Source organism: Carcharodon carcharias, chromosome 9, assembly GCF_017639515.1.
Source record: "Carcharodon carcharias isolate sCarCar2 chromosome 9, sCarCar2.pri, whole genome shotgun sequence".
Lineage (NCBI taxonomy): Eukaryota > Metazoa > Chordata > Chondrichthyes > Lamniformes > Lamnidae > Carcharodon > Carcharodon carcharias.
In genome coordinates, this window is record NC_054475.1 from 1,540,489 (window position 1) to 1,555,612 (window position 15,124).

A 15,124-nucleotide genomic window follows, 5' to 3' on the forward strand; every position below is an offset into this window, starting at 1 on the left:
GCGCAAAATGCCCGCAGCAGCGCTACCGGGGTGGGGGTGGGGGTGGGGGTGGGGCCCAAAACTGCCTCAGGGAGCTGGAGATTTAAAAACTCAAAAATTAAAAACTTAGCAATGTTAAAAACATGTCTCCTCATGTGGCTCATGAGCAGGGACAATGTTATAAATGAAAGTAAAACATTTTCATTTAATTTTTGATTTCTGTTGGAAACCTCATTCCGCCCGTGCATGAGGTTTCCTAAAAAATCCAAAGGCCGCTTGACCTTTTCGCCTGCCCGCTAACCGTAAGCTTGGACAGGCAGCAAAATATTTAATTGAATTATGACTTTAATGGCTTCATTAGGCCTATTAATTGTTGGCGGGCACGCTGCTGACTCCCTTGCGCACCCACTGACTGAGATATCACGTGAGTGCATGCTGATGCCGGGATGCTTGCCCAATGTCATCATGTGTCATTTTACGCTCGAGCAGGTCGGGAATGTACCTGCCCACTCAGCGCATATTTCTGCCCTAAGGGTAAGTTTGTGAATATTTGTCTGTGTTTCTTATGCAATGCATTTTATTTTCATGGAAACTTAGTGAAACGATGAACTGTCAAAGAGAATAACATTGGTAGGATGTGACTGGCTCATTCATATAACCAGACAACAATGACACTTACAGATTGTTGTGGAATCTGACTGGGAGCTGAATGTAATTGGCTGAAAACACAACCATTTCTGATTCGCAAAGTTATATTTAAAAACGCAAGAAAATATTAATAATTTAGATAATCTATAGCACATTTCTGTGGCACATAGACAGTTTAACAATATCATCTTTGCTTTGATCCAAACCATTAAACCATCCATTAATCAGTATCTTTCTTTAATTATTCTAACAGAGACTTGTTCTAGAATGCAAGACAATTTTATAATAAACAAGAAGAATGACAGAGGACAAACAAGATAATATATTTGCCTGGTTGTAAATGTACTTTATGCAGACCTAACAAAAAGGAATTATTTTAATTCTTGGTACACACAACATGGCAATAATTTTTTAAAACTCTACAGCTCAGCAGAAACTGAGCTCAAAAGGTCAGCAGTAACTCTGTGCAGGTAGCTTGGTAATCTAGGTCAGCAGCTTCCTGTGGCTGACCCCTGAACTGGTGCCCAATATCAATGCTTGCTGTGAGTGGAATAAGCTGATTGAATCGTAGAATAGTTATAGCATATTATGTCTAACATTGGTTTGCTCCTGACTAAGGGCAGGACAGCAGAATTGCCGGCTAGTAATTCTGTGGAATCAATGGTGTTAAAAGTGCAAACAGAAATTATCTTTTAAATCACATTAACATTTCTCTTTAAAATAACACTTCTCTCATCAGAGCACAATGACAGACATGTGGTCACATGGGACTTGGGGCAGATTTAAAATTATTTTATGTTTTTTCAGTTGGTTCAAGCTTCACTACTGAATCAGACAGCTCTTTCCTTTGCTTCTCACTTGGGATGAATTTTGTTTTTAATCAGGTGTTGAAATAGCAGTATACTGACGTTTACATGGTCCAAGGCTTGGCCCTTGAGTCTGTGTTAAACAAACCAGTATCAACTGATGCACCAAGCAACACAATACAATTCAGCAGGTCTGGCAGCATCGGTGGAGAAGAGCACAATTGACGTTTCGAGTCCTCATGACCCTTCAACAGAACTAAGTAAAATTAGGAGAGGTGAAATATAAGCTGGTTTAAGGTGGGGGGGGGTGGGATGGTGATGAAGAAGGGGGGGGGCGCAGTGGTTGTAGGGAAAAGCAAGCAGTGATAGGAGGAGATAACCAAAATATGTCACAGACAAAAGAACAAAGAGTTGTTGAAGGTGGTGATATTATCTAAAGAATGCTGAGCTTCACTGCAAGCTCAATGCAAACTGGAGAAACAGCACCTCATCTTCCAACTAGGCACTTTACAGCCTTCTGGACTGAATATTGAATTCAACAACTTTAGATCTTGAACTCCCTCCTCCATCCCCACCCCCTTTCCGTTTCTTCCCCCTTCCTTTTATTTTTTCCAATAATTTATATAGATTTTTCTTTTCCCACCTATTTCCATTATTTTTAATGTATTCCACCAATCATTTATCTATACCTTTTATGCCCTTTTAGTCTTATTTCACCCCACCCCCACTAGAGCTACCTTGCTTGTCCTGCTATCCATTCTTAATTAGCACATTCTTTAGATAATATCACCACCTTCAACACCTCTTTGTTCTTTTGTCTGTGACATCTTTTGGTTATCTCCTCCCATCACTGCTTGCTTGTCCCTACAACCACCCCCTCTCTCCTCCCCGCCCCCCCCCCCCCACCACACCTTAAACCAGCTTATATTTCACCCCTCTCCTAATTTTACTTAGTTCTGTTGAAGGGTCATGAGGACTCAAAACGTCAACTGTGCTCTTCTCCGCCGATGCTGCCAGACCTGCTGAGTTTTTCCAGGTATTTCTGTTTTTGTTTTGGATTTCCAGCATCCACAGTTTTTTGTTTTTAACACAATAAAATTGTCCACAGTAACTCCTGAACAAGGTAGAAAACAAATTCAGCCAGGTTTCTGTTCCTAGTCTCCATCCAGTTACTCCTGCAATGAAGTGTAATTTATGATTATCATTTGAGGGCAGCCATAGTCATGATGCCCCCACTGATAAACTGGCCTGCTGATACTCAATTCACAGATGAAGATCTTAGGTGAGCAATTATCAGACTTCCAACACATTGGAACCCCATAACCTGTATAACTAGGCACCTTTGAGAAGAGCAATGGAAAGTGGGGGTTGTGAGGGGGGTGGGGGTGGAATTGGGGAATCAGCTGTTAATTGTTAATTAATACTGGTTGTGTATGTAATTGTATTCAGGTAGTGGGCATAAACTGGGAATTCACTTGTGCTCCTGTATTTAGGAGCAGATTGAAACTATTGTTCTTGGGTTTGGAGGTGAATGTTTGTAATGTGTATCTCTGTAAATAAAAGCTTATAAAGTGTGCAGAGATTAGGCTCCAGTTCTATTCTTCATCAGCTGACTATCTGAAATAGAATATCAGCACTGAAAATGATTTGTAATGATGAAAATAAAGTTCATAAGCTTGTAACACTCAGGCCTATAAAATGCTAAACCCCAAAAAGAATTTTAGTGTCTTAATTTTGAAAAAATATTTAGATTCGATAGCAAATAATAATGGACAGGTCATTAAAATAAAAAAGTGTCATGCCATGAGCTTTCTGTTCCTTTGTAACGTATTCAGGAATTAAATAAGAATGATTCAAAATAAGAGATGGAAATGTAAAATTCAATGGAAATGATGATTCTTTTACAAATGCTATTAGAAAAATGGCTGCAGGATTGTATACTACATGGGCCGAGGAAGCTTTTCTATTCTCAGGATCCAGTATTAAGACAGTAAACCAGAGGACTGTGGTGCAGTAACCCCATGTGCATTGAGGCAAGAATTAGTTAGAGCCTTCCAAAAATAGGGCATATAATAGGCATTAGAAAGAAGCCAACTGCTATTGTTCTTCTTTGGACTATATTTAAACCAGAGGTGAAGGGTTGGTGTCTTTTATCATTTCATGGAATGTTAGTAGCTGGCAGTTCAATGAATCCATCCTGAGACTGTGAAGCAATAAAGTAATAACAGCATCAGTGGAAATTCCTGATGCGAGGGTGCAATAAATTGCAAGAGCTAAGCATTTTGTTCCATCGCCCTCTCTGTTGGGGAAATGTAAATAAAGTTTGCTTAAAAAATGGCTATCTGCAGCTGAGCATGTGTTTGTCTAACTCGATGCAATACACAACAAAGGGAGCAATTTGATGGGTATGATTCGGAGTGACTTGGTGCAGTGGTACATCCTGCAACAAATCATTTACCACCTGTCGTCCGATTTTCTGTCTGAGCGCTGTAATGCTCGATAAAGCATTCCTGAAGCAAGGGGAACAATTTCTTGAGTAGATTCAAGGAGGACTAGTTCTCCATCTTGCTGCAACAAATCACATGCTACAAGAGTCAGATAACATACAGGAAAGTCTCTTAAGACAAGAAGTTAGTTGTCTGGTCACTATATATTCCAGCTATAGAAGAAAGTTTACATGATAAGATTGGTGAATACACATTAAATGTTTATTATTCTTGCTTGGCGAAGACATTGATGCATTTCTTGTGGTATCTTATCTTGTTCGATGCTGTTGCCATCCAGTCGAAGCACTTGAATCTTGGAAAAGCTCATAAATCCCATGGTTCTACAGAAGCTGTCCACAGTAAACTCTGCAAACATCACAAACTGAAATGTCAGAGACATGCTTGAAAATGTACAAGAGTACATGTAGCTGATACATAAAATTCAGCTCATCAGATATTACATCAAATACAATGTGCTATTATCCCTTTGGAATGCCCAATATTAAATTGCTTTTGGAACACGTTGCTGAGCTGATTGTTTAGGCCACTTAGTGCCTGATTCTGTTCTTAGCGTTATTCACAGTATAAATGTAACACCAGAGTTCCTGCATCAATTCTGCAATAATACAACTTGAGCTGAGAGCAGACCAAAGAGACAGAGATCCCCTGGAGAAGTTTATCTTGTACAAACAATGGTAGACAGGGAAAGATCCACTGCTCCATCAATCCTCTCCCATGTAGTTGTGATACTTTTTGTATACAATATATACAATAAACACATTCACTAGGGTCATCATCCTACCCAAAACCATGTGATTTCCTAAGAGACACAAACTACCAAATCAAAATCCAGGCTAATTTTGGGGGAAAAAAACAGGGAAATTGCTCTCCAATCCTTCTGAAGCACCCACACACCACAACCACCACCTACCCCAACAATAGAAACTAATCCAAATTACCATCCTGGCCCTGATAATTCAATGCAGGACCTAACTTGAACAGATCTAATCCCCTAGGCAGAAAAGAAATCCAGCTCTCACATGATATAAGGGATAATATTAGCCCCTAAGAATTAGTGATTTTGGATTGGGTGGGAAGTAACATTTTAAAAATTCCAAACCTGAGTTAACACACCCACATCTGCTTTTAATGGGTGAGGGAGGAGGGTGGCCTGGAGGGTGGATGCCTGTCAATTAAATGTATTATTGAGTTCTATTTTGAATGAACGTTGACTGGGTTTCTGGGTCTCCGGAAACCTAAAAGGTGAAAGGAGGTGTGGAGGAACAGACTCATAAGGTGAGAGTGACTTTGCAGCACTGCTTGTGGTTCAGGAGGAGCTGGAGTGTTTTCTCCAGGCCAACAAGCAAACGACATCCCAGAACCAGCAATCGTCCAACGTCATCCCCTCATCTAGCCCAAACCCCAACATCTACAATCTCCACCACCTCCTTGATCTCCCCTCCCCTGAGCTCCCTTTTCTCCCTCCCTTCTGGCTGCTCCTGCCCTGGTGCAGCACTGAGGATTATGACACTAATTGTAACCCGATTGTGTGCCACAGGCTCGATGGGCCAGCTCCTTTTTCCCTGTCCATTAGTTTTTTTAAGAGTTTGCAGCATATCATTTGAAAGATGATTGCTAGGTGCTAGCAGTCAGGACATTGCTTTATCATACCCCAATTCTCATCGCACCATCTCTCCTTCATTTCACCCACCATCCACTCATCCAGCCCAAGTAAAGTGCTAAATTGGGCTCAGGGACACCTTCAAAGATGTCACAGTTTCCCTCAGCCAAGTGGACAATGAGGGGCTTAACTATCTTGGCCATGTCGCAGCAGTGTTGGTGTGGTGAAGTGCACGTCAGTCATCTCCACTCCTGAGATATTCAGGTCAAGGGGGTGTAATTTGCTTGGCAGCGACAGACACTGGCATCACGAGGAACACTCTAAGGTCCGTTAGGGCAGAAATTCTTCCGTGCCTACCCAGTCTAGTGTGATTCCCATCCCATAGCAATGTGGTGAACTCTTAACCACTCTCTGAAATGGTCTAGCAAGCCACTCAGTCACAAGAAGGCAACCCATCACTACTTTCTTGGGGAAACTAAGAATGAACAATAAATGCCAACCCTGCCAGCAACACTCACATCCCAAGAATTAATAATATTAAATTTTCACCAGTGTGGCAGGAAAGATTAAAGCTGGCCAGGGTCGGTTACTAGTGCAGCAACCAGTGCCATTGCCAGTAAGGCACTGGCTCATCCATTCCATCAGTTCCCTTTCTGGGGGGATTGAAAACCACACTGTTGCTGGCACTTTGATTGAGTAACCAGGCCAAGATCTAATCCTGGGCACTCAGGAAGATGTTACAGACACTGATGTATGTTGAGTGCTTCTTAGCATCCAGACAGTTCATTCCTCTGACTACCCACCCCCTCCCGGCTCCAGTACTATGGGTCATGTTTTGACTGGACAGAGGCTGTTTTCCAAACATTTCCTGATGGAAATTTACAGCCACATAACTTCTGGCTCAATTACATTTGGCAGGTCTGGGAGGGGGCGGGATGCTGGTGGGGCTGGTAGCAGGCTGGCTTTGTGGAAATTCAGGGCCTGAGTGTTAGGGGACTATTAAGCCATGAGAACCATCACAGCTAAGCACAATTCTGTTCCCACCAAATGTCCTTACAACACACACACACAGATTACATCAAGGTTTTGTGAATAAGGATCAGAACTTGGGCTCCATTTCATGGAAAACTTTTATAGGGAGCATTGTAGTCCATTGATAATGGAATCATGTCGCACTCACCTTTGATCTTGTTGGCATGAAGATACAGGTTTTCTAAGTTCTCATTGACAGGAGGAATCTTCTGCAGTTTGTTATGAGAGAGATCCAGTTCAATTAAACTGGACACATTAAATGTGTTTAAAGGTATCCCATTATCTGTCAGTTCATTATTTGACATCCTTGCATACTGAAGTCTAGGAAATTGCCTGAAGTACTCATTAGGAATTACGCTGATCTGGTTGAAATCCAGGTATAGCTGGTGGAGTGAGTCTGGAAGTACTTCAGGGAGTTTTTTTAAATGGTTGTTGCTGAGGTCCAAATAAGATAAAGACTTTAAAACTTTGAGAGACCCTCCAATATCTTCCAGCTGATTGTCGTTCAGCAGTAGCATCGTTAAGTTGTCCAACCCTTCCAATGCATTGGGCTGAACCTTTGAAATCTTATTTCCTGCAACCCTCAGTTCCCTCAGTGAGTTTGGCAAAGGAAACGGAATCCCGGTCAGGTTGTTATGGCCTAAGTATACCCTCTCCAGGTTTGTCAGCTTGGAGAATACATTTGTGCCTATCTTATCACTGGAGATTTTATTCCACTGGAGGACAACCCAGACGAGGTCGGTGGCATTGTCAAACACCCCATCTGGAACAGCATCAATCTGGTTGTTCTGCAGGTAAACATACTTCATCCGGGCTGGCACCTGGGGGATAGATTTTAACCTACGGCTGTCACAATACATGGCCCTGGGAAAGATAGGTGGACACGTGCACTCATCGGGGCAATCAGTTGGCAATGGAGGCTCACGTTCAGTCTCAAAATAGTGTTTACTGTATGACCGAGAATATCCCATAATATGCGAGAGCCAATTGAAATATCCATAAGTGTACCGGCAGGCACCTCCACCACACAGGGCCGCAAATACCAGCAGGTGAGTCAGCTTCATCCTGGGGGTTTAACATGTATAAAATTAATCTTAGTACTTTGTTACTCTGTAGACATGTTAAGACTAAATCATTGGAGCAAGATTGTGACCATTTACCTTTATCAATCTGCTTCACTTAGAGTAGGCATTTAAAATAAATGCCAGAGTTAAAGGAATTATTGGCAAGTATGAATGATTTACAAGCACAGTCTGTAAACATATCTTCCTCAAACATTGGTCCAATCGCACTTCTTGACAACAGAAATGGAGACAGTCAACCTGCTTTCCCTTCACTGATCCTCTAAAGAACCTATTCACTTAGTATCGTTCTCCTGGCCTTTCTCCATATCTTTTTGGGATGTTTATTTTTCAAATTGTTATCTACTTTCACTTCAAAATCTATTATGGATCTTGTTGCCATCACTCTTTCCGATAGGACATATAGCCTAATAATCCATTGCATTAAAGAATTACTAATCTCCCTCTTTGTTTAAAATGTTAAGCCCCCACCGACCAATGGAAATAATTTTGCCTGTTTATTTTATCAAAACTCCTCATACTTGTGAACACTTCCATTTGCTGTTGTTGTAACCTACCTTATTCTAATAAACAGAGTTCCAGTTTCTCTAATCTTGCCTCTTAACTAAGGCCTCTCAGCATGACATCACCAAAGCAGATCTCTTCTATACCGTCTCCACGTTACATTTATTTCTGTTGAATCCACTGTACGATAGACCAAAATAGGTTACCTGCTTTTCAAATAGGCATTTATCATATGAGTCAGCTAACCAGGTGCCCCTTATTTGTGACTGACCAATCTCAGGAATAGTCTTTGTGGGTTGATTCAGAAGAGAAGTTGTAAAATTCTTCCTTTACTACTTCCTTTCTAGCACCTGGGCTATTGCATACGCCATCTCTTGCATTCATTATGCCAATAAAAATGCTCCAAAAATTCATGACTCCCTAAAGGCATTTGGTAAGGTACAAAGTTTCAATATTTTTTTCCTTAGAGTTCAGCAGCACCAGGAGAAGACTAACAGTTACCTTGTCACAAGCTAGTGGTTTTCTCTCACACTGGAGTCTATTTTTATTTAACAAGAGGGTAAAAGAAATCCGAAATGAGAAATATACTAGTTTATTCATTTTAGGTTTATTGATGGAAACCCACAGAAAGACTTGTGCATAATGCCCCTTTTGAGTGTCATGGAAGCAAAAACATTTACTTAAAACAGTTTCACGTTAGTTTGAGAATGTTGTACTTTGAAAGGCAAAAATAGAGTTTCCATTTTCGATTTTCTGAATCTTGTTGATGTTCAAACAAGAAATAGAGAAAAGATCTTTTGAGTAGACATTATAAAAAATTCAGTCAAAACAAGGAAAAAAGGCCCAACTCCTTATGAAAGAAGATCCGTTGATTCCCACTGAATGGAACCTCAGTGCAGTATTGAGGGAATGCTGCTCTGTCAGAGGTGCTGTCACTCAGATGAGGTGTTAGCTCACAGTTTTGTTTGTCTGTTCAGGTGGATGTTGAAAACCTCATGGCATTATTTGAAGAAAGGCAGGGAGTAATCTCGATGTCTTGGCTAATGTTATTCCCTCAACCGACAGTGCCAGAACAGGTATACTGGAGATTTGTCTCTTTCTTTCTTTGTGGAACAGACTGAGATTGCTATAAAGAATGGAGGGCAAGCAGAACAGGGCCTACTGCAGGAAGAGGGAGGAAGAGGGGGAGAAGAACTCCCAGCAGGAGGCACTATCCGCCCAGGACGTTCAGGAAGCAATTCTTCCACCTGAATCTCGCTGAGACACGTGTGCTTCATTAAGGACATCCTCACTGAAATCTGCTGCAGCCACAACTGCAACATCCTCAGAGGAGCTGGGAAAAGACACTATGTCAATCACTATGAAGGTAATGGTGGCAATGAATTTTTATGATTTTGGCTCTTCCCAGGCTGGGGCTAGAGATATTTATAACATCTCTGAGTTTGCAGCCCACCCTTGCACCCACTGAGGCTCTCTATTCAATGAAATCTAATTACATTTTATTCTTACTTTCCAGAGAGAAGCATAAAGCTTTGCTAGGATTGCAGGCTTCCTCAGGGTACAGAGTCCATTGACCTGCAGGCACATTGCATGTCAATACACTGGAAATTGTTATGATCCTAGACCAGACCCCCAATTTTTTGGGAGGATCTGGTTAGGGACCAATAACATTTTGATTAAAGTAGACAAAGTTTAAGATTCAAGACACTTGCTAAGAGAATAAAGACACAAGATTCCATAAAAATATAGGAACATAGGACTTAAGAGCAGGATTAGGCCATTCAGCCCTTTGAACCTGCTCCGCCATACAATAAGATCATGGCTGATCTGCTTGCGGTCTCAATTCACTTTGCTGTCTACCTCCCAAAACCCATGGCTCTCTTGTCTATCAAAAATCTGTCTGTCTCTGCCTTGAATAAATTCAGTGATGACTGCTTTCTGGGGATGAGAATTCCACATATTAATGACCCTATGAGAGAAAAAAAATCTCTTCTCCGTCTTAAATAGTAGACCTCTGATTCTTAAGCTGTGTCCCCTGGTTCTAACCTCTCTCACAAGTGGAAACATCCTCCTGGTATCCACCCTATCAAATCCCTCAGGATCTTATAGGCTTCAACAAGATCACTTTCCATTCTTCTCAACCCCAATGGCTATAGGCCCAACCTGTTCAATAGGCCCAACCTGTTCCATTCTTCTCAACTCCAATGGCTATCGGCCCAACCTGTTCAATAGGCCCAACCTGTTCAATAGGCCCAACCTGTTCAATAGGCCCAACCTGTTCCATTCTTCTCAACTCCAATGGCTATAGGCCCAACCTGTTCAATAGGCCCAACCTGTTCCATTCTTCTCAACTCCAATGGCTATAGGCCCAACCTGTTCAATAGGCCCAACCTGTTCCATTCTTCTCAACTCCAATGGCTATAGGCCCAACCTGTTCAATAGGCCCAACCTGTTCCATTCTTCTCAACCTGTTCAATCTTCCTTCATAAGATAAGCTTTTCATCCCAGGAATGTGAGCCTTCTCTGAACTGCTTCTAATGCAATTATATCTTAGTTTCAAATAAGGAGACCAAGAATGTACACAGTATTCCAGATGTGGTCTCATCAAGGCCCTTCTACAGTAATACACCCACCTTTTGATTCCCTTCCTCGTGCAATAAACACCAACTTCCCATTTGCCTTCCTAATCACTTGCTGCATCTGCATACCAAGTTTTTGTAATTCATGTACCAGGACACACAAGGGTTTTGAACAAAACAAAATAAACTTTACTAAACAAGGTTAAAAAGATAAAACAATCTATAATATCTATCTTATACTCTGCTATTCAGGGTTAATATGAGGCAGTTATGAATTAACAGGCAAACTGTAGCCAAACACATCCCACTGTACAATAAATAGTAAACACAACCAACAGAGATCCCACAAATTTCTCAGCAACCAACCCAAATATCAGTAAACACTGTGAGTCAACCGATCTCACTGAAACTCTGTTTCCCTCATATGAGACTCCAAACTTTTCACTTTTGAAGATCAAACCTCTGAATTCCCTCAAAGCCGCTCCAACTCAGACTGCCTCAATGACTTCACACATCCCAGGGTTTTATTTTCATCCCCAGAGATTCTGTTCCCCCAGGATTTCTGACTCTGCCCTCCAGCCTCCACATACCGGTGCAATTTCAGCTCTTTAATAGCTGGCTAGTTTCACTGGGCTGACGCTGGCTATGGGTTTCACCAAGCTCTAATCTCCCCAGCTACACCAAGCTATAAATGGCTCCCAGGGCTTCTTTTGGGCCTTAACCCTTTCTATCCCAGAGCCAGTGATCTTCTGACACCTTCTCAGCTCCCCAGGCAGCCCTATGTGCACAGAGCTAACAAATGACTCCAGGGATTTCTCCTGAGCATAAACTACACAGAGCCAGCTAACAGCAACTGTTTTGCTGTCTGGAACCTGCTAACTGCAGCACCTTTCCAGTGTGACCTTTCCACACTGCTGCAGAATACCTCACTCCCCCAGCAAATAAACAGATAAATTGAAACCATAGAACATTCTTAAGCTCCACGCATCTCCATAATGACATAAGATAAAAGCAAAATACTTCGGACGCGGGAAACCTGAAACAAAAACATAAAATGCTGGAAAAACTCAACAGGTCTAACAGCATCTGTGGAGAGAAAAAAACAGAGTTAACATTTCGAGTCCATATGACTCTTCTTCAGATCTAAAGAGAAGTAAAAATGTGAAGGAATTTATACTGTGTAAGGGGGAGGAGTGGGTGGAGCAGGTGAAACTGGATACAAGGCCAGCAATAGGTGGGGACAAAGGAGAGATTGACACAGATGTCATGGACAGAAGGACAAAGGGTTGTTAATGGTACTGGCTAAAGGAGGTGCTGATGGTGGCATTAAGGCCAGAAAGCAGAATGTGACAACTGCAGGCCTGCTATTTTATGATCTTACCTTTCTAGCTGTTAACCCCAACATGACCCCAATCTTTTAAGTGTAATAATCTTCAAGATGCTGTAGTTTATCCCATTTTCTAGAGTTAACCTTTAATCTGCCCATTTAGGATAATATTACCTCTACAATATTACTATGGACCATGAACTAAATATTTATAACAAAATGAAAGGGATTTCATTCCCTCAGCCAGCTGGTATGTGGCCCATATGGAGCAAATCATGCAGGTCACTGCCTGGTATCTTGGCTGCGGTCATAATCCTTCATTCTAAGGCAGTCCACTAAGCCAGCTGCATTTGAGCTACCATGGCAAACCAGAGGTGGCTATTCAAAGGCTATCTGCTAAGCAGATGTTTGATGACTGTAGTGTGTAAACCATGCACACATCTGCACAGCATGCGTACAATTAAAGCAAAATAAACCCAAAATAACCAGGCAATGTGCTGCCTTATTCCTGATCAATGGGCATGGGTTAATTGTGCATCGCGATCCCCATGTCCATTTTTGGGGTCTGATGAACTTACTCCCCATAATATTGTAGTTATGTCTTTATACTTATTTTTACTTTCTCTTGCTTGGATTTGGTGAAACAGGTGCATGTTTAAACACGTAGGGCCGAATAATCCCCATTCCACTGCCAGGGGCTTCCAGTGACTGGAAGAACGTCCCAACCTGCAGTGGGAAGCCCATTCTGTTTTGAGGGATGGGCCTTATTTTCAGCAGGCTGAGGGGTGAGGTCAGAGTTCCAGGACATTGTGGCAACCCGCCAGCTCCTGGCTGTCAAAGACGGTCCCTCTGTGGAGGGGGGTTTGGACACAGGAGGCAAAACAACAGTGCCTCTTGGGTGGTTTAGTGGAGCCTGGAGAAGCATCCCTCTCCCTACCCCACAAAAAGAGAGGAGGATTTTGGGATCCCCTCAGGCTAGGCCAGCAGCTGGTTGGTGTGCATCAGTTCAACCTGGCCAGTTCAGTCCAAAAATGGCGACCAAGATCTTCATGATGTCTAGGACCCCAATTTCAATAATAAAAGAATCTATCAGGGTACTGCTCTGATCACTCAGCAGCAAGCCCCACCCAATGTTGTCGCAGCCACACCAATGTTAGCATCAGGGTGGTACTCCAATGCCTCAGGGAATTGAAAACTTCCTTTTCAGGGGCATACTGCCCTACTTCCCAGGATGAAGGGTTGGAAATTCAGCTCATACCTTTTCCTCTCCATTCCTTCGCCATCCCCAGCCATAAGGGGTGCTTCCCCCAAAGTTTGTGAAATTAGCAACAGATATCTAAAATTCTTATGAGTTTTTTTAACAAATGGGAAAAATTCTGAAGCCAAGCAAAGTAAAAAGCGAACAAAACTTAACTTAATTTTAGGAAAGAGCAAAAGAAAATGCCCTTGTAGTGACACTTTATCTCTTGCACGTAGAGTATATTGATGATACAATGTATAACGCCCTCTGGTAACTCTGCTACCAATTTTTAACTTGCCATGATTCTACAGACTTAGAGAATTTGGTTTGAGAATCATTTTTTTAAATCCTGAAACTTGAGTCTGTTTGCACAGGGATTTGGAAAAACAAACAGCTCATTTCAAATTAAAATTAGGATGTCGAAAGAAAGCACAGTTATGTCCGTTTGATTCTTTGAAACGATTGTACATACATTTAATAGTAATTTCAAGCGATAGCACAGGAGCAGATTTTAAATTTTGTTATTTTAAAAATGAGAGCTCAGGAAGCAGGGAAAAGGGCCCGTTTATAAATTGCTGGAAAGTTTATCAAATTTCAGTAAGAGTTCAGATAAGTTCGATAATATCCTTTAGATCCCCCTAAGGATGTGGCTTTTGATCCTGCAGACATGAAATCCTTCTAATCCTGGACCAGAAAAAATAAACCCTGCTTTGCAGTTATTGATTCTTGAGATACTAAACGTGACTAGTCACAGTATTTTGTAGTACCCAAGCAAAAGTATCTGTTTAAAATGGTATCTTTCTATACAAGTCAGTAAAACCTGGAATCAGTAAATACTGGAACTAGTTTGAAGCTGCTTTATTTAAATTTTTGCATTGTTAATTGCCCTATAACTATCCTAATTTAAATGCTTAAGGGCTGGATAATTCAATTTATGTAGAATGGGACAGAAACAAGCTATTCGGCCCAACTGATCTATTCCAGCATTTATATTCTGCACCAGCCTCCTTCAGTCTCTCTTCTTTGCAGCTTATTGACATAACCATTTTTTTCAAACTTAAAAAGAATACCTCATCAAAGCACGACATACAATAATTACCTTTAGGAGTGCAGAGACTGTTGTTATGTTGCTCCACTCAAATCTTCCTCAATTTGCCAGCAATATGACCAGGTGCTTTAATAGGAAGGCAACAGCAACTCAGGCATGGAATACAGTGGGTACATCTCCCATGCAACAAGCATGAACTCATATAACTACCAGTCATTTTTTTTTTACCATCTGATTTATTTTAATTGTAAAATAACTCAATTCTTCAGTTTAGGTGCTAAACAGAAATCATGATGTACTAATTATGGCCAACCTGATTTAACAGGTATTTTCTCAGGAGTGCACAAACACATTCTTCCATATACAAGATTAACTGAACATTCGTGATAAGTAAGTACTTTATAGAAAAACACACAAGTATAAAAATTCCATATTTTCTGGTACCAACCTGAATCCCCAGTTAAAGCTCCTGTCTCTTTGGTTGTTCAACTAAGGTGTCTCATTTCAAAGACCCGTTTAAAATTCTAGAAGTTTATGAATGACTTCATACCAGTGACAGTGAACAGTCTGATTTCTGGACTGCTCCCAGTTATAATATACAAGTGTCCTTTTATAACCTTGTGTCAACTTAGTACCACAGAATTTTGTGAGCTGTCTGAAAGAGATTATTATTTTTGCTCTTTACAGTTTTTGGTTAACTCTGTCTCTCATTATAAAGGTGAACTACAATTAAAAGCACGAGGGTGGAAGTTTCAAGCTGTTTTATACAAAT

At 41.3% G+C, this 15,124-nt stretch overlaps 1 protein-coding gene across 1 annotated transcript; it reads right to left on the reverse strand.

The window, feature by feature from the left end:
- Positions 1-4,133: 4,133 nt before the first annotated feature.
- LOC121281981 (fibromodulin-like) lies at positions 4,134-12,872 on the reverse strand. Its single transcript, XM_041195279.1, has 3 exons — positions 12,726-12,872; positions 6,721-7,504; positions 4,134-4,285 (listed from the first exon to the last, which is right to left on the reverse strand). Exons 1-3 carry the CDS (start codon positions 12,870-12,872, stop codon positions 4,134-4,136), a joined length of 1,083 nt encoding a protein of 360 aa, XP_041051213.1.
- Positions 12,873-15,124: the final 2,252 nt, after the last annotated feature.

What these genes read in the sequence shown, in the direction of transcription:
- LOC121281981 (XM_041195279.1), bottom strand. Translation starts at nt 12,872, where the DNA reads ATGTCCTGGAACTCTGACCTCACCCCTCAGCCTGCTGAAAATAAGGCC. An exon ending in GGGATTATTCGGCCCTACGT is followed by an intron (nt 7,505 to 12,725) that starts GTTTAAACATGC and finishes CACTATTTTGAG; the next exon opens with ACTGAACGTGAGCCTCCATT. An exon ending in TCATGCCAACAAGATCAAAG is followed by an intron (nt 4,286 to 6,720) that starts GTGAGTGCGACA and finishes TGATGTTTGCAG; the next exon opens with AGTTTACTGTGGACAGCTTC.